Consider the following 20085-nt stretch of genomic DNA (forward strand, 5'->3'; position numbering starts at 1 on the left):
TCTGCGAGGCTCCAGCCAGAGTCCTGTTGCCCAGATAGTGATCATGATTGAGTCTGCATGGCTCACTGCTTCCAGGCCTCTGATGCAGGTGGGCCAGGGCTCCCTACCCTTCAGCCCCCCTTCCCAGCTGCAGCTGAGAGCCAGTTAATGTGAAGGATCCGGAAATCAGTTGGAACAATGCACGATTGAAGTTCAGTGGCCGCTTTGTATTGATTGGTTGTAAAGAAAGAGGAAGAAAAATCATGTGGTACCTCCCTCCCCTGAGTAGAAGACTGGTTAGCCAGAATAACTCAAAACTGCGCCCATATCCCTGTCTGGGACTGTCTCCCTCCTACAGACAGCAGCCGGAGGAGTTGTCTTTTCTTTGGAAGTCTTGCTGATGCCTGTGTCTCTCAGGAATCCACTTCTCAAATTTTGACATTATATGTAATTAGAATCCTAAGATTGTAGAACTGGCAGGGACTTGAGAAATCATTGAATTCACGTCCCCTATTTTACCACACAGAAAAGTGAGGCCCAGAGAGACTGATTTATCCAGGATCACACAGCTAGTTACTGAGAGAGCCATGACTAGAATCCATGGCCTCTAGCCCCAGGCCTGCATCTGAAGTATCCCAAGCCCTGAGCCCGAGAAGCCACACCCACATACTCCCACATATACACAGGAGCCTAAAAGTTCTTTGAAGAAGACAGGCCTAACCAATATATAACAGGTAACTTCCAACATAAGACAGGTATTGGTGAGAGATATATGTCGGGAAGTGCTATATACATGTACTCGTTCATTCAGCCCCTGAGCCTTGAGAGAGTGGCTGTGGTGCCAGCACAAGAAGTGAAGAGACAGGAGGGTCATGCTGACTGGAGGAGGGGGTGGGGGGACAAGGAAACTGATGTGTTTGGGGAGCCTGGGTGGCTTAGTCGGTTGAGTGTCTGACTTCAGCTCAGGTCATGATCTCATGGTACGTGGGTTCGAGCCCTACATCAAGGCTTTGTGCTGACAGCTCAGAGCCTGGAGCCTCCTTCTGATTCTGTTTTCCTTTCTCTCTTCCCCTCCCCCACCTGCGCACGCGCGCGCGTGCTCTCTCTTTCTCTGCCTCCCTCAAAAATAAACATTAAAAAAAAAAAGGAAACTGATGTGCGATATAGGTTAGCTAGCATAGGCCAATGAGGCAGCATCAAGGCAGTCTTAGGGAAGGCTTCTTGGAGAAAAAAAGGGTAAGGGGCTTTTTCCCCCTAAGAAAGTTTTGTTTAAAAAAGAAAAGCAATAGTATGTTCATTGTTGCCAAAACAACAATAAAACTTAAAAGAATACAGAAGCACTCACAGCAGGAAGGGAAAGTTTAATACCCCCCACCCCCTTTCCCCCTTAACTGTTTCATGTTTGGTCTATAGCCTTCAGATCTCTCCTGGATTCCTGATATATCGGAGCAGCTTTGTTGTCCCCCTTGATTTGTTACTCTCCTATGGAAATCTTTATTTACTTATTTATTTAATTTATTTTTAATATAACTTATTGTCAAATTGGTTTCCATATAACACCCAGTGCTCATCCCAACAAGTGCCCTCCTCCCTGCTCATCATCCACTTTCCCCTCTCCCTCACCCCCCCCCCCATCTACTCTTAGTTTGTTCTCAGTCCTTAAGAGTCTCTTATGGTTTGCCTCCTTTCCTATGGAAATCCTTTTTTTTTTAAATTTTTTTTAACGTTTATTTAATATACTATTGAGAGAGAGAGAGAGAGAGAGAGAGAGCGCAAGCGCATGAGTGGGGGAGGGGCAGAGAGAGAGGGAGACACAGAATCCGAAGCAGGCTCCAGGCTCTGAGCTGTCAACACAGAGCCTGATGTGGGGCTCGAACCCACAAACCAGGAGATCATGACCTGAGCTAAAGTAGGACGCTTAACCTACTGAGCCATCCAGGCGCCCCCCTATGGAGATCTTTAGGTCTTGGGCTAGGGTGCCCTTTTCTACTGCTGGCCCTTGCCTGGGGATTTGAGGCTGCTTGCTTGCTTATTTATTTATTTATTTATTTATTTATTTATTTATTTTTTAATTTTTTTTTCAACGTTTTTTATTTATTTTTGGGACAGAGAGAGACAGAGCATGAACGGGGGAGGGGCAGAGAGAGAGGGAGACACAGAATCGGAAACAGGCTCCAGGCTCCGAGCCATCAGCCCAGAGCCCGATGCGGGGCTCGAACTCACGGACCGCGAGATCGTGACCTGGCTGAAGTCGGACGCTTAACCGACTGCGCCACCCAGGCGCCCCGAGGCTGCTTATTTATCATTTCACAGAAAATTTTGAGCACTTATGTTCCAAGTTCTGTGTACACCTTTCACATATCCTGGTTTACTCTTGTTAACTTTCTTAAAATGGGGTAGATACTAATTGGGAAATGATAATAGTACAGGCCGTTGTTCTGTTTGTCCAGTGCTTTATTTTTATTGCATGTCAGGTATTTTTACATATTTTGCCTCATTGTTTCTTCATGGCTCCCCTGTGTGACTTATGGAGTAGGGCCGCTGGGGTCCTCCATTTTTTTAACAGATGTGGAAACAGGCTTGTAGAGCAGTAGCTGTCACTCAGATGAGGGGACCAAGTGAAGTTCAGAGAGGCTAGGTCATGCATTCATTCACTGCTACCCACCCAGTAATGCTGGAGCATGCATGTGGACCAAGTCTATCCTGGTAACTCCCCTGCTCCACTCTACTTCCTGAGAGCCGTGTGAGATCTGGGGTTCAACTCCTGACCGCTAGTGTGGCCTCCTTCCTGTCTGCTGCCCTGGGCCACCCCCAATTAGTGTCACCCACCACTGCTCTGCCAGGCAGGAGAGACCTAGTTCGTTACAGAAGGGCCTTCCACAAGTCTGGACGGAGCCCAGAAAGGCCTGCAGTGCCCAACTCCTGGACAGAGGCTGCTCTGCCCTGAGTGGCAACCTGCATTAAGCATTCCACTCATCATCTCAGGGATGATGGAATCCTAACCTTTTCGGAGACACCGTGCTCTGTCACAAGCATTGCTCTTTTTAAAAGAGATTAATTCACTTGCCGCATTTTGTCCGTTGGTGAAAATCACAGGGGAGAGCAGGGGTGGCTTTCTCAGGCCTCAGAGGCCCTTTCAGCCACTCTCAGCAGGCAGCCACCCGCAAGCCCAGCTGGCCCGAAACTTTGAAATGACTGCCTACTGGGCATTCACTTGCAAAGGAACAAAATGAAATGGAGGAGACCTGGGTGTGTGAAATCCTAACTTTGAGCACAGAGGGGAAGTGGGGGAGGGGCCCCAGCCAGCTTTGAAGGAGGAAAAGTTGTTTGTAGCTGGGTTCACTTGTGATGGTTTCTAATGTTGGTACTGGTCCTGCCTTGAGTCACCAAGTGCCACCACTCCTTATGGAGTGCTACCATATGGTATCTCTTTTAATCCTTAACGGCCACCTTGCACAATAGAGATTAATATCCCCCGTGCCACAGCTAGTAAGCAAGAGAGCGAGAATCTGAACTCCAGCCCTCGGACTCCAGGGTCATTGCTTTTTTTTTTCGTTACATCTGAGCCCCCAGAAGGCTGCAAAGAATGGTGCTCAGTCAGGATGCTGTGCAGGGCTCAAAAGCTGGAGTGTCGCTGAAGAACACCAAGATTTGCCTCCTAGGAATGAGCCTTCAAGTTGGTGGAGCCCTTTCCTTCAGATTTCAGTGTCCCCTCCTGAAACCCGTAAGAGCCTATGAGGAGGCTAAAGCTTGGGATGAGATACCTTCCGTAGCTTGTTAGAGTAGGAGGCGCCAGCCCTGGAACTAGAGCCCAGGCTGCCTGACTGCTCTGTGCTCTTTTGGCTCTGTTCATTGACAGGATAGCAAGTTTAGAGAAGCCCTCTTTTCCAGCAGTCCTCCTTAGAAGAAAACCCTGCATTGTACAGAAAAAAGATAACCCTTAAATGCTGATGGCCGTGTAACAAGTAGCTGAAAATTGTTGCTAATCAGAGACATGCAAACTAAAACAATAATGTGAGATCCCTTTACACCTGTTGGGCTTGCAGTCAGTAGGAAGCTGGCAACTGCCGAGTGTTGGCTGGGAGAGCAGGACACAGGAACACCCTAAAACCCAGGGATCTCACTGCAAGTACATGCCTCAGAAATACTCATACTGGTCCAAAAGGGCACATGTTCTTGTTCTTTTTGTTTGTTTGTTTGTTTGTTTTGTTTAATGTTTATTTATTTTTGATAGAGAGCCAGAGAGGGCCAGAGAGAGGGAGATAGAGAATTCCAAGCAGGCTTCACACTGTCAGCGCAAAGCTTGACACAGGGCTCGAACTCAGAAACCGTGAGATTGTGACCTGAGGCGAAATCAAGAGTCAGATGCTTAGCCAGCTGAGCCACCCAGGCCCCCCGTAAGAGGATGTTCTTTGAGCATTACTTTTGGTGGCTGGGAGATGGAGACTGCCTCAGTAGGTATCTCTGGGAGAGCAGAGAAGGAAAAAATCTGGTGAATGTGCCATTGAGAATTATATAGCAATTTTAAAAAATGGAATTATTGTATACTTGGCGGTGTGAGTTAATCTTAAAGTGTATTATTTGTGAAAAAAAGTAATAAATACAACACGTGTGTGTGTGTGTACATATATAAAGAGAAAACACTGCTTGGCTCAGGCTTTGGAAAGCAAGAACCTCTGTCTTGTCTCCTTCCCAGGAGCCAGCATGCAGCTGGGCACAGAGTAGGTATGTACACATGTTTGTTGAATAAATGAAGAGAGGAGTGCCTAGAGCCAAGCTGAATGAATTACCCAGTCATCCTGTGTGACCCTGTCTTAGAATCCCTGGGTATTGGCCAACCTGCCACTGCCAGCGTCAGACTACAACACTTCGTTCCATCAAAGAGGTGGAAGTAGGGCAAGGTGGCAGGTGGAAGCCACCCTGTATCGAACACCTGCTATGTGCCAGGTACTGGGCTAGGATCCCAGCAAATTAGAGGTTAGTGTCTCTATTTGATAGGTGAGAAAACTGAGACTCAGAGAATTGATTGGCCTAGGGTTATCTAGCTGGGCTAGAATGTGAATCCAGGTTTGATTTATTACAAAGTCCTTTTATTCATCCTTTTCATTACACCATACTCGGTCCTCAAGGGGCATGAGGAGGAGGCATCTCAGTCCTGTTTCTTCAGCCCTACTTCCAGATCAGAGCTGCTTCCAGAATTCTCAGGGCCCAGGCAGGGGAAAACGGCTCACTGTCCCACTGGAGACAGGAGGGATTCTGGCTGCACTCAGTTTTTCCTGGCCATGCCCCGCTTTCTCATTTTCCTGCCCTGACTTGTCTCCCTTGTCTATGTTACACCAGCTCCCAAACTGTCTTCTTGTCCCCACTTTCTACTCTCTCCCCTTTCAGAGTCAGCTTGCTTAAGCTATCAGGTTAATTTTATAATTTCTTTTACACAGAAACCTTCAGTGACAACCCTTTTGCCTGTGGTAAGAGTCTTAAGGAATGCCAAATAGGTTTCTTCTCTGTTGCCGGCTTTAGCTGATCGATGATGTCCGATTAGAACGAGGGTTAAAAAGGATTCTGAGGCTTGTTCAAAGGCTCCACAGAAAAAACTTCTGGGAGAGATTCATGATTTCTGACTTAGATGCAGGAGGCAGGACAGTGGCATGCATGCCAGGCATTTGTCAGCTCTTCAAGTTGGGTTTGTAACCTAGGATCTGTTTTTGATTTCATGAAGACCTGTGAACTCCTGGACATTGAAAAAAAAAATCTTTTTTTTTGAGTACCTGTGCTCTTGTGCACTTTTCTGGAGAGAATCGTCAGCTTTGGTCATATTCTCAAAGAAGCCTATGTCTCAAAAGAGATTTACGCCCACTGCCTTGGCCCTGTGTCTTGACTTTAGAGGCTCTGTTGTAGGCCCTGCATACCTTGGCAGCTGCCTGTTTCTCTGCCAAGAACTGTCACCTGGATGGATCTACTTGATGATTTCCAAATATACCTTCCCATTGCTTCCCTGTTTCCTGATAGTGTCTTGGTCCTTTTGTCTTGACTGTTGTGCACTTCCTCCCTCGTCTCTAAACCGTTTCCATTCTTCAAGGCACAGTTCAGGCTTTTCCTTCAGAAACCTCTTTGATTTGCTTCAGCTGGTCCTGATTTTCTGGCCTTCTGTACTGAGGACCAGAGAAATGAAGCCATCCTATCAGAATCACAGTTAGGATCAGAACCCCAGGCTCTAAACTCTCATACCCATGCACTTTCCACAGCACCTGCTAAACCAGGGAAGGTTTTGTAAGTTAGGAAGGAGGTTTTGTGCAAAGAGATTTTTGTCTCACAGGGTTCTTACTCTCTTTAATATTCTTGGCCATAGAAAATTGTTCCTGCATAAAAAAGGCTTAACTGTGTGTGGTAAAGAGGCCCAGGAGTTTCACCGGAAGAAATCCTCCAAATTAGAGATCAGAGATGAGTGACTTCCCAATCTCCTCTTCAACACTCTTCCCTCAGATTTTGTGCCCAGTCATGCTGCCTTCTCTTCTGGGGGAGAGGCTTTAGCCTCTGCCTCATGCACTCCTTCCTCTCCTTCGACCTCATTTGTCGGGCTAACTCTCTAGCATCACATCCTCAGGAAGGGCTTCTAGGTCACTAAGACTGGGTTAGGTCTCCTGGGTGTGCACCTGTAGCCTGTGCTCCCCATTCACAGCGCTCCTCTGATGCATGCTTATGTCCTTGCTGGCCTGTCTTCTCCCCTGCGTGAGCATGGGCCAAGTGAATACATACTTGATATGGCTTTTCCTCAAGCCTTCATCACCTGCTTACTTCAGCAGCACAGAGCTTTTATTTGGCTTGGTCCAGAGGAGCAGTGACTGCAGATTGTGGCACAAGAATGGCACTAGGACTCAATTCTAAGCCTCCAGACTCTCTGCAGGTGCCCTTTCATTTGCTCCCCTCTAAAGAGTCCTCCAAACACCCTCCCACCCAGTCCTCATAAGCAGATCCTGCCTTGTTGGTGAATTGCTCTTGCCTTTTGGTCCCCCTCTCTCCTGGTCTCCTGTAGCACTTCTGGTGGAAAACTATATGCTGCAGGCTTTGATTTCCTGCTGTCCTGAGTCTTCCCTCCACTACTATGTCATTTGCTCTCTAGGGTACACCTGTGTCTTCTCACCCCCATCCCAGAATCTAGCACAGGACCAGGCACGTATGGTGATTGCTAAAATCAGTTGAGTATCTTGTCTTCCATGTGCCATGGCGTCAGGTTCAGTTTGGAGGAAGGGTGGTGAGGCGAGAAGGGTTCCAGCTCTAGAGCCTTTATCAGCCTGAACTTCAGTCACTGATCACTCCTTAGCTAGCTTTGTGACCTTCAGCGAGTCATTTCACCTCACTGAGCCTGTTACCTCATCCATGAGAAGAGGAGGTTAGCGTCAGTTCCTTAAGCGTCTGTGAAGAGCAAATGAGAGCAGGTGTGTCAAGTTCTGAAGGCAGTTCCTGCTTATAGTAGGTGTCCAGTAAGAGGTTGATTCTGTTTACTCCCCTTCTCTCTATCCACCCCCACATTGTAGAGCCCCCTGTTCCCAGGACCCGGAATTCAGGATTTTAGTGATATATATAAAACTGTGTTTGTTAATTTATCCAGCAACTATTGAGCTCTTACTATGTGTTAGGCACTGGCATAGAGAGTCAGGCTTGTGTGGACTCTCCTAGAAACCTAATGTAGCATTTCTTTCTTTTTTTTTGGTAATATTTATCTATTTTTGAGAGAGACAGAGAGACAGAGCACAATTGGGGGAGGGGCAGAGAGAGAGAGAGGGAGACACAGAATCTGAAGGAGGCTTCAGACTCTGAGCTGTTAGCTAGCACAGAGCTGCCGCAGGGCTCAAACTCCTGAGCTGCAAGGTCATGTCCTGAGTCAAAGTTGGAAGCTTAACCTACTGAGCTACTCAGGCACCCCAATCTAGCATTCTTTCCATGTTTCCTTGGGTTTGAGATTTTGAATTTCCAAATAACCACCATACAGAGAAACTTGAGTGTGATCCTTTTGCACACTGGGAATTACCTAGATAAGCAGTGTCATTGGGCATTCAGTGCTAAGCATGGGGAAATTCTAAGGATGGAAAACAGATCTGTGGATTGGATGAGCTAAGGAAGCCTTCTCGGGGGAGCTCTTAAGCCAGGATTGTATTCCATACCATGGAAGTAGGATTAGAATAGGCAAAGAATCAGGGAGAGAGCATTCTGGACCAAGGTAGTGGGAGTGTCAGGGTATTAAGATAGAGAAGGCACATTCTTTCCTCAGAAGGCTGGAAGGATAACAGCAGGGGTCAGACTGAGTAAGGGAAGAAGGAGAGGGGTAGGGGATACCTGGGGAAGGGGGGAGAGAGGAGCTAGAGTGGGTACTTAGTTCTCAAAGGCTTCTGTTTCCAGATTCATGTAGCCTCCCTATTTGTTGACTGTCTGTCTCATTTCTTCCACTTTTACGTCCATGATATGCCATACACTGAAAATATTTCTCTCTTTCTAGGCTCTTGTCAGAAGGTGCAGATGTCAATGCAAGGCACAGACTTGGGTGGACAGCACTCATGGTGGCAGCCATCAGCCGAAACGACAGGTGAGAGATCTCCTTCCACACAGGGCTCCCTTAGCCAGATCCCTGCAGACCACATTCCAGAACCCTCTCCCACCCTTGCTTGTCTCCCTGCTGTTTTCTCCAGAGGCAGGGTGGTGGACTAAGGAGAAGGTCAGGTCTACACCTTGTGCAGTGGAAAGTATAGAAGATGTGGAGAGGGAAGAATATAACTCTGGATCCTAGCTCCATCTTTCATTGGCTTTGTGACATTAGGCATGTCATTTGCATTGTTGAAGTCACAAAATGTTTGGAAGTGTGTTAAGTGGTTGAAGGTACACATTTGAGTTACCTCCATGTTTTCTTATTCCACCATCTGTCCATGTGAGGAATCTGTAGTCACAGTAAGGGCCTCGCTAGGCTATTTCTTTGGAGGTTCTGATGGAAACTAGGGAAGGCCGGGGCCATTCTCCCTCCCATGGGAAGCCGTGTTCTTTTCCTGCCCGTTCCCCCATTTCCTCAAGGGATAGCTGTTTTATAAAGACTGAAATAGTCCTCTGTGTGTAGAGAATTACTTCAGTTCTCACAACTGACACAAGATAGGTAGGTAGGTAGGTAGGTAGGTAGGTAGGTAGGTAGGTAGGTAGGTGGTGGATGGATGGATTTCTCATTTTGTAGCTGAGAAAACTGAAGCCCAAAGAGATAAGGTGATTTGTCTGAGATCACACAGACGAGCTAGAGCCTGGTCTGGCTGCCTACAAAGTTTGTGTGTTTTACTCTACCTCATTGCTGCCAGATCCTGGGCTAGTGCTGCATACTGTCTCTCCATCCCAGTCTCTAGCTGTAGTTATGCAAAAGAATTGATTAAAAAGGAGCAAAAAGAAATGCTTTCAAAAAAAGCAGACTGGGCACTTAAGTAGCAGCCACTGAAATTGATAGTTTGAGTTACCAGTTTTAATTTTTCCTTTAAGCAGATCATTAAGGCTTTTGTCTGCCAGTACTGGCCTCCTTTGGAAGGATCATAAATGTGGTGGAAACCAACAAAATGGGTTTTCTAATATAAAGATGGCAGTGCTTCAGACTGGCTGAGAGACTTAGCTATACGTGAGATAGGTCTCTTCTCTCTGCTCCTCTGTCCTGAACTTGTTTCTCAGAATTCCATTTCCTTATTTGCCACTTAAGCTCCAAGCCCTTAAAAGAAAACTTGGTGTGGGGCGCCTGGGTGGCTCAGTCAGTTGAGCATCCGACTTTGGCTCAGGTCATGATGTCATGGCACGTGAGTTGGAGCCCCGTGTCAGGCTCTGTGCTGACAGGTCAGAGCCTGGAGCCTGCTTCCGATTCTTTGTCTCCCTCTCTCTCTGTCCCTCCCCTGCTTGCACTCTGTCTTTGTCTCTCTGTCTCAAAAACAAACATTAAAAAAATAAAAAAATAAAAAAGAAAACTTGATGTAAATAGGCTTTGCAGTTGAGAGTCCTGGAATCCAGTCCTGGTTCTGACCCTTCATTGAATTTAAGAATTCTGTGGGCACTCTATTTCTTCATCTGAAATCATTTATTTTTACAAACATTTGGTAAACGTCTACTCTGAGCCAGACTCTGTGCTCAGCATTGGAGAACCAGAGACCTTGGGAGCTCAAGGTCCAATGTGAAAAAGAATGGCAGGTAGAGAGACAGAGTGTAGTGTAATCAATGATGTCAGAGCCATGTGGACAGGAAATTATCAAAGCAGAGGTTAGGAGAGGACTGACTCTGTGAGCAGGGTAGATTCTTGCTATATTTTTGTGAGAACCCAGTGAGATAGTGTTTGTGCTACCTGTTACAAATGGTGAGTTGTTATTCTCTGTTGCCCATATTAGATGTCTCTGCACATAAACACATGTGTTTCTTCTACCAGTGATACTTAACCCACCACCACCTCCACCCCACCCACCAGTTTTCTTTCCCAGCTTGCAAGTATCTCCATTAGCAAGAGATAGCAGGTGGTGGAGAAAAGAGAAGGGAGTGTGTGCCCTTCTTTACATAGTATTTTCAGCGCTGAGACAGAATAGGAAATAACACTGTACTTAAGAGTACTGTCAATCAGTGAGCAGATAGCTGGTAGATGTGCTTTGGGGACATTTCTCTCTAAATCTAATGAGATGTTGGCTTAACTCATTGTCCTGTCTTTATCCAGGGCCATTAGCAAATCATTGTTGCTTGTTGAGCGAAGTGAGAGTGTTGGCTAGTATTTACTTGTTTTGGTTCCTAGGACTAATTATTGGTGTTTTAAACATCCATTTTGTGCCCTCCTCTTCCTTCCAGGGCCCAGGGACAGATTTTTATTGCAAATAGCAAACTTAGGTTAATTTATTCATATCATATATATATACATATATATACACATATATTCATTATATATATACATTACATATATATATTACACATATATATACACATATATACACATTATATACATATATACATATGTACATATATATGTATATACATACATTATATACATTATATATATACACATTATATACATATATATACATTATACATACACACTGTATACATATATACACATATATACACATTGTATACATGTATACATACATATATACATACATATATATGTATATATACATATATACATGTTATATACATATATATTACACATATATATACATATATATACACAGTATATACACATATATATTATATATATATACATATGTAATATATATATACATATATATATGTGTGTGTGTATATATATATATTTGGCACCTACTGTTTGCCAGTCACTGTTCTTGACAAAGATTCCTGTCCTCACAGAGCATATTTCTTTTTTTTTTTTTTTTTTTCCCACCGAGCATATTTCTATACTAGTGGTCCCTGTGTAGAGAGAGGCAGAAACAGACAATAAATATAATACATAAGTAAACTACATACCTTGTTAGAAGGTAAGAAGTGCTATAGAAAAGGAAAAATTGGGGTGCCTGGGTGGCTCAGTCAGTTGAGCATCTGACTTCAGCTCAGGTCATGATCTCACGGTTTGTGGGTTCGAGCCCCGCATTGGGCTCTGTGCTGATAGCTCGGAGCCTGGAGACTGCTTCGGATTCTGTGTCTCCCTCTCTCTCTGCCCCTCCCCCGCTTGTGCTCTGTGTCTCTCTCTGTCTCTCCAAAATGAATAAATGTGAAAAGAAAAGGAAAGGAAAAATAGGAGCACCTATGTGGCTCAGTTGGTTGAGTCTGACTCTTGTTTACAGTTCAGGTCATGATCCCAGGGTATTGGGATCTAGCCCTGCATCAGGCTCCATGCTGAGTATGGAGCCTGCATGGGATTCTCTCTTTCTCCCTCTGCCCCTCTCCCCCACTTGCCCTCTCTCTAAAATTAAAACTTAAAAAAAAAAAAAAAAGAGAGAGAGAGAGAGAGAAAGGAAAAATGGAACCTGATAAAAAGGAATGCCAGGAGTACCTTGGTCAGAGTGAGTAGGCCTCATTGGTAAAGTGCCGTGGGGGGTGGTCTTGAGAGATGATCATGTTTATGCCAGCACAGTCTGCCAGTAAGTTTCTCCTGATTAGAAGTGTGCTGATCCTCATTTCATCAATCACCAAGCCCTTCTGGAATCAGGCCTGAAATACCACCACCTTTCAATTGGATTTGGTTGAAAGGAGGGTAGAGGAATTGGAAGTTTTGATTCAAAGCTGGGAGCAGAGAACCTTCACCTCCTTTAGATGTTGGCAGCTTGCAAGCTCAAGGGAGAGAGGTCCTAAGACCATCTGATCATTTCACCTCAACTGCCGTTAGTGAGTGCCTGCTTCATGCCTTACATCCTTCGGGATAGAGCACAATAGTGTCTATCCTTAAGGAGATTAACATCTTGTGAACTGTTATTTATGTATGTATTTGTCTTTTAACTTAATTTTGAATAGTAAAGATAGTACTATCTTATTTAATTTTGAATAGAAAATACAGTACTGTAGAACAAAATTTTTGAAGTATGTATGGGAACTTAATTTATAATTCTCACCTTTTATTTCCAAAAGGGTTTGCAGTGACTCAAATTAAAATACAAATATAAATGTACACGGGAGAGTTAAAACTGGATCAGAAATCATATTGGTAAAAGGAAAGATAGTTGTATCAGGATTGAACGAGAGATTTTCTTTTCTGAAAATAGGTTTATTGTTTTTGTAAAAATAATATGGAGGAGAAAGTAGCAGTCAACTAAATTCCCTCTGTCTAGAGATTGATCTGTGTGTGTGTGTGTGTGTGTGTGTGTGTGTGTGTGTGTGTGTGTAATTTTATATAAATGGGACGATGCTGTACTCACTGCAAATCAGGTAATTAGTGGAATTAAGTATTAATTTAGATTGAAGTTTCCTGACGAACAAGGCAAAAAAGGGATACAGAGAGTTTGGTTCATCAGGAAGGAGGAACTTTGTTCTGGCACCCCTTTATACTATCATTTTATGTATCCAGCAAACATTTTTTAAAACTATACTGTGTCTGGTGCTGATGTGCTAGGCTGTGAGGGGATTCAGATAATAAGCATCACAGCCTTTGCCTTAAGAAGCTTACTCGGACTGCTGACATCAAGGATGCAAGTAATGTGGTGGCCTTTGTTTTCAGTAGCCATTCTGCCAAAGATTTACCAACATTCTACTAGGATGATCCTTTTGCCAGCCCTAGTAACAGCTTGGGTGTACTAGCGACTTGAGGAGCAGTCGCTGGGGCTGACCCCTTTTCCACAATGAGACCTTCATAAGCCTCATGCCACAGGCACTTGTTTAGCCTGAGTCTGGGTGCCTCATTCTGTGTTGCACTTTGACCCAACCCAACTAAAGGCTAAGCCACAGGGTCCCAGGATGATCACTGTGACTTAGCATAGCCTTCACCAGCTCGTGCAAATATACCCAGCCTTCAGCTAAATTCAATTAGTTTTTCTTTAAGAAGGGAAAGAAATCCAATTTTACCAAACATGGACAGACGGTGGAAGGCACTTTGATGTTACAACCTCTCAGTGATGCTTTACTTAGTCACAAGTTCATAAGCAAGAAGGCTTAATTACTTGGGAAAACACAGGATTAAAACTGGATACAATGGCTGAGTATCCGCTCTTGGGCGACTTGATTCGAACCCATGTACCCAGTTCGTGTGTGGTGCGAACTTTGATGTGTGCTATGACAAGCTGAAAGTCATGACCCCCTCAGGGAAGCTCCTTCACATGGCGTTTGCAGGATGTGTAGGCGGAGAGGCAGGGCCTGCCCGGCCTGTTTGCTCAACTTTGATGTCCAAGCAGCCACAGGCCCCACTGTTTGCTCTTTCACTGAAGGATGGATTGGGAGCCTCCTACCTTTCCCAGTGGACAATGACCAGCAGTGGAGTGTGACGACTGTTGACCATTCCAGGAGCCTGGTGGACCAGAACAGGGCTTTAGGAGGTGCAGAGCCTGGGGGGCCAAAAGCTGTTTATAGAACAGTCATTTCTCCAGATGTAGCTTTCCTTAAAGCCTAGTGTTGGTTAGGTGCTTATTGTGGAGGTAAAAATAGTCTCCTGAGTTTTAGCAGTTACCAACTACTGCTTGGCCCTCTGTCCAGTGTCACTAAAGTATTTGTAAAATGAAGGTATAAGTCTGTCCTGTTTACTTCATCAGTGTTTACGTGCAAGGGATAGCGGTGTGATGGAAGTACGGTATGATTTAGATCCTTATAGTTTTTAATGACTTAAAACACATGTCTGATAAAAGGAATAGTGTCCAGAAGATACAAAGAAGTGTTACAAATCAACAGTAAAAAGACAACCCAATTTTTAAAAAATGGGCAAAAGATTTGAGCAGACATTAGCCAAAGAAGAGATGGATGGCAAATAAGCACATGAAAAGATACTCAGCATTAGTCATTTAGGGAAATGTGAGTTAAAATCACAAGGAGAAACCGCTGTATACCTGCTAGAATGGCTAAAGTTTAGAAAACCTGACGGTACCAAGTGCTGACAAGGATGCAGAACAACTGCCATCATTGCTGATAGGAATGCATTATGCTATAATCCATTTTGGCAGTCTCTCATAAAGGCAAAACATATATTACCATCTAGCCCAGCAAAACCAACTCTTATACTAACTTTGTCCATGAGATATAGAAACATGAATCTTGGGGGCATCTGGGTGGCTCAGTCAGGTAAGCATCCGACTTTGGCTCAGTTCATGATCTTGCAGTTAGTGAGTTTGAGCCCTGCATTGAGCTCTGCGCTGTCAGTGTGGAGCCTGCTTCAGATCCTCTGTCTCCTGCTCTCTGCCCCTCCTCTGTAAATATGTTTTAAATATGTTTAAATAAACATTTAAAAAGATTAAAAACAAAACCAAAAATCTTCAAAAAGACATTGATAGTAGTTTATTCATAATTGCCCCAAACTGGAAATCATCCAAATGTCTATCAACTGGTGAATGGACAAATTATGGTACATCCATACAGCGGACCACTATTCTGCAGTTAAAAAAAAAAAAAAATTACACGTGCAACAACAGGGACAAATATTAAAAGCCTTATGCTAAGCTAAAGCCAGACACAAAAAACTAGCTATGATATAATTCCATTTATAGGATGATCTGGAAAAGGCAGTACTGTAGGGACAGAAATCAGGTTAGTGGCTGCTAGGGTTTAGGAGTAGGAGGAAGGGCTCAAAGGAAATTTTGGGTGATGGAAATATTCTAAATCTGGATTGAACAATCAAAACTCATCAAATTGTACATCTTAAAAGGGTGAATTTTACTGTGAGTAAATGATACTTCAGTAAATTGACTTAAAAAAAACTTTTTAAAAAAGTCATCATCCCGGGGCACCTGAGTGGTTCGATTGGCTGAGCGTCCGACTTTGGCTTAGGTCATGGTCTCACAGTTCGTGGGTTCAAGCTGTGCATTGGGCTTTGTGCTGACAGCTCGGAGCCTGGAGCCTGCTTCGGATTCTGTGTCTCCCTCTCTCTCTGCCCCTCGCCCACTCACACTCTGTCTCTTTCTCTCTCTCTCTCTCTCTCTCTCTCTCTCTCTCTCTCTCTCAAAGGTGAATAAACATTTTAAAAAAATTTTTAAAAAGCCATCATCCCTGTCTAATTTTCATTATTAATTGTGACTGGTGGCACACTGAGAATTTGTTTGTCATGTCAAAATGAATTCGTATAGTTCCTGGTCACCTGGAATGTTTAGATTTCCTATTGTTGATGGTATTTCACGTGTATACTCTAATTGTTACTAGAGAATAAAGGTTTGTGACTTCACATGATTTGTGACGTCATAAAGTGTAATTCCTGATGAACAACGACAAATTCATTTACAAGCGATACACAGGGAGCTTATGTAAATTCACAAAGTATCCTATGATTCTTCATAGTAAGAAAAAAGTACAGGATACAGGACTGGGAGCTTGTCTTCCATCCCACATGATCCCAGACTCCTTGTCCCTGGACTGCCAGGCAGTGAGACCACCTAGATAGTGTGGCTGTTGTGCCTCAGGAACCAAGAGTGGGATGGTGGGGGGGAGATTCAGATAAGTCCACTTGGGCTTGATGGTTACTCTGAAAGCCCCTGCCTCAGAGAAGGTGAGGTTATGAAGCAGAGCTCCAGCAAAACTGTTTGAAATTCCCCACAAGAGTCTCCCTCCCTCCTCTGCGTTTTCTCCCGGAGTGCATTTCATAAGCATCGGAAGGACTGCTTCCCGGCACTGCCTTCCCTGCTTGGCCGGCGTCCCTGAGGAGCTGATCTAATGAGTGGATAACACGCATTTGCCAAGGCCTTCCTGGATGTGGTACCTGGGCTTTGTTAATTTTAAAATGCCGCCATCCTTGGCTGAAGACCATTTAATTTCCTCTCATAGCAGTCATTTATTTATAGCATTTGCTTATTTTCCCTCCACCTTACTGAGATGGTGGGTGGGCATTAAAACCTGTCTTTAAGAAACCAGTAGCTCAATTGAGATTCCTGGCTGTGCAGGCCTTTCTTTATGGGGTCAGCCACTGCACAGGTGTTCTTAGAGTGATGCTGCTCCTGGAGCTGGACCAGGGGCAGCTTCCCTGAGTGGCTCTCCTTCCTTGTTGGCTGGCCAGAGGCAGTGCTGGTAGAGCACCCTTGCACCTGTGCTTCAGTGCAGGTCCTTCGGGGGCCCAACCATGTAGAGGTCTATCCTGCCTCAGAGTTCTGCAGCCTCTTCCCAGGGTCCCCATCCTGTTCTTGGCCTGGCTACTTATTGCCTGTGCTGTGCTGGCTGATCTTCTGACTGTAGTGGTGATCACGGCTATGGTTGTGATTGAGTGCCTTCTGTATGCCAAGCCTATGTCAGGCACTTCTCAGGTTGTCTCTAATCCTCACTGCAATCCTAATAGGGAAGGATTATTATCCCTATTTTGCAGATGGGGAAAGTGAAGCTCAGGGATACCCAGGGTTGTCTGATAAGTGAAAGAGGGAACCAGGATTTGAAGCCAGGTGTCTTTGAAGCACAGATTCTCATTTTTTCCACTGGAGTATGCTGCCTGTGGAGGGAGATGGTGGGGAGCAAGGCTATGGGTTGGCCTAAGGGGTGCTGGGACTAGAGTGAAGTCAGCTCAATTAGGGTTTCTTGATGATGTGCTGGATGATTATGAAGAGTCTAAAAGCAGACAAAACATTCTTCGTTTCTCAAAAAGCTGACAATTGGGGGGTGCCTGACTGACTTAATCAGTAGAGCATGCAACTCTTGATCTTGGGGTTGTAAGTTCAAGGCCCATGTTGGGTAGAGAGATTACTTAAAAATAAAAAAATCTTAAAAATCTGGCAGTAAAGGGATAAGCAAGTCCCACTTTAACTGTAGAATGAGGCAGAATGTGGTCAGTGCCTCAGAGAAGATCACCTATAGTGCTAGGTGTAGATCACGCCATGTAGAGGCAACATCATTAAGGGAAGCCTTTCATACGAGGTGGGCCTTGAAAGTTGGACAGGATTTTGATTGATAGAGGTGGGGGCTAGAGAGACAGCATTTCTGAGAGAAGGACTGTGGTGAGCATAGGTTCACAAAGGTGAGAAAGTAGGACTGTGTCAGATCTTGTTGGAGGATCTAGCAGAGGCTAGAGACCAGAGAATGTGAAGGAAAGGCCTTATCCAACACAGGCCATGATCCTCTCAGTCTTTGGTAGCCTAGCGTTGGTACAGCTGTAGCTCTAGAGCCGGATTATCTGGGTTCAACCACATTCTTTCTCTTACTAGTTATGTACCTCAGCATGTTCTTTCACTTATCTGTGATTGTTTCTTCACATCTACTATAAAATGGGGATAATAAGTAGATCTACCACAAAACGCTGTTTTGAGGTTTAAATATGTAAATATATGTAGTGTTAGAACAATGCCTACCATATTGTAAGCACTTGATAAGGGTTTGTTACTTTGGTTAGTGGTAGTAGTGGTGCCTTAATTATTATTCTTGTTGTTGATTATTGGTCACTCCAGGAGGAAATTAGTGAATGGTCTACAGGTAAGCCTGTCTTTGAATGTAGGGTATTACTTGTCTCTCACCAATACCTTTAGGTGACTCAAAAGTAGTAGGGCTTTGGAGATTCTTTTTCCACTCCTTTTCATCCTAGAAGCTGGGCCTAGAACATGAGACCCCAGAGCAGGACACTTTGATATGGGACTGGCTCTTGTCCCAGGTGGCCACCTGCCCGATGCTGGACAGTGCTCAGTATTTCCCAGCAAGAAAGGGTGGGTGAGAATGCTGGCCAGGTGCCTGGAATGCCAGCATCATGTCCCCAGAAAAGTGTGCCGAGTTTGATGTTTCTCCCACTGCTGCTGCTGTGGCCGATTATGTCTGAGTAACAGAGTCATTTCTAATCCCATTTGGAATCATTGCTCAAGATAATCCTGTTTCATAGTAATGATATTCCAATTCCAGCATGCACCGATTCTAGTTTGGCAGATGCATGCCTTGACCTCAGGCAACCCAAGACAGTGGTCCCTGGAAAGCAGTGCCAGCTCATTTGCCTAACATAACAATCTCAGGATAACCCCCCTTCTCCAACACTATATCTTGTTCGGGAGTTCTGTGTTCAGTGATCTCCTGGAGAGTTTCAGTTGGGACCAACAAGGAGAGCATCCAGTGCTCATTCTGGTCATGGGGAAGGATACATTGGGAAGGATGTTCAACTTCTAAGGACTGTGATATGGTTCACTCCCACATCTTTTCTTTAAAGACATCAGATCCACTCTCTGCCATGGGCTCTTTCTTTCTTTCTTTCTTTCTTTCTTTCTTTCTTTCTTTCTTTCTTTCTTTCTAGCTAAGAGAACAAACTATACCTTTATTTACTTTTCATTAAGTTTAAATCCTTGAGGGGTACAACATCACACGGATTCTGTGGCCAGAGGCTTTAGCAGGAAGATTGCTTCAGAATTTGGCATGAACCATGCCAGTGGTTCCACAAGCACAAGTTACTTTTCTCCAGATTGCTCTGGTTTTGTTCGGTTTGCCACCAAGAGTCACTGTGTTGTTCTTTGCTTTGTACATATACGCATATCTCTTGCCTAGATAGAATTCAGTTTTATCTAGAGCATAAACATCTTCAGTTTTAAGAAGAGCTGTGTGCTCCCTCTGGTTCCAAAGACCTCACTTATAGCCAACAAAAATGGCCTTGGGCCACAGCCTAACAGACATATTTGTTGTTTTAAGAGTCCTGTTCCCAGCAGGCCTCCACAGGGTCCAAGGGTCCAAGATGGTGGAAAGAGGTGAGCTGCTTATTTATTTTTTTTTTTAATTTTTTTTTTCAACGTTTATTTATTTTTGGGACAGAGAGAGACAGAGCATGAACGGGGGAGGGGCAGAGAGAGGGAGACACAGAATCGGAAACAGGCTCCAGGCTCCGAGCTATCAGCCCAGAGCCCGACGCGGGGCTCGAACTCACGGACCGCGAGATCGTGACCTGGCTGAAGTCGGACGCTTAACCGACTGCGCCACCCAGGCGCCCCAATGAGCTGCTTATTTAAATAAGGCTGCAGGCTAGTGGGTCAGGAGTATACAAGCAGTATAGTAGGTGTGTGTGGGTTTCAGCAAGGTATTTGTCTCTCATGACATTTCGCATGAATAAAGTATGATGTGGAGAATAGTTCAGACAGACTAATAAATGGTGAATGACCTATTTCATATGTTGTGTATATATGATTGGAGACTGGAGAGCAGACTCAAGTGGTGAGCCACAGGGCCTCGTCCTTTTCAGTAGTTACATCAGTGATTCTATTGAGACCATGGATAAATGCCAACCCAATTGGCAGATTAAATGAAGCTTAGAGAGAGAGCTAATATGTTAGGTGAAAGAATTGTGGGCATGAAAAAAGAACTCAGTGGGTTAGAACAATGGTTAAATCTGTGATGATAAACATTAATAGGGATGAGTGTTTAAGTCTACAATTAAAAAACCAAAAACCAACCATAAAATGCAGGGTGAGGAAGTCCCAACTTAGCAATACTAGCAAATAAAGCCCAGGAGCTGACTAAAAACTCAGTGTGTGTATCAGCAGTGCAGTGTTAAGGCCCCAGAAGTGAATTGATTCAACAAATATTTACTGGTCTGTACTG

The 20085-nt window shown here is 44.5% G+C and overlaps 1 protein-coding gene across 2 annotated transcripts in view; it reads left to right on the forward strand.

Moving 5' to 3' along the window:
* The window catches only part of CLPB (caseinolytic mitochondrial matrix peptidase chaperone subunit B), a 143846-nt gene that overhangs the window by 21833 nt on the left and 101928 nt on the right, over positions 1-20085 (forward strand). For both annotated transcript variants that reach the window (XM_011286604.4, XM_011286605.4), the window contains exon 3: positions 8474-8560. In XM_011286604.4, the coding sequence (XP_011284906.1) occupies positions 8474-8560 (87 nt within the window). The remainder of the gene's footprint in view (positions 1-8473; positions 8561-20085) is intronic.

Source organism: Felis catus, chromosome D1 (assembly GCF_018350175.1).
Source record: "Felis catus isolate Fca126 chromosome D1, F.catus_Fca126_mat1.0, whole genome shotgun sequence".
NCBI classification, from domain to species: Eukaryota; Metazoa; Chordata; class Mammalia; order Carnivora; family Felidae; genus Felis; species Felis catus.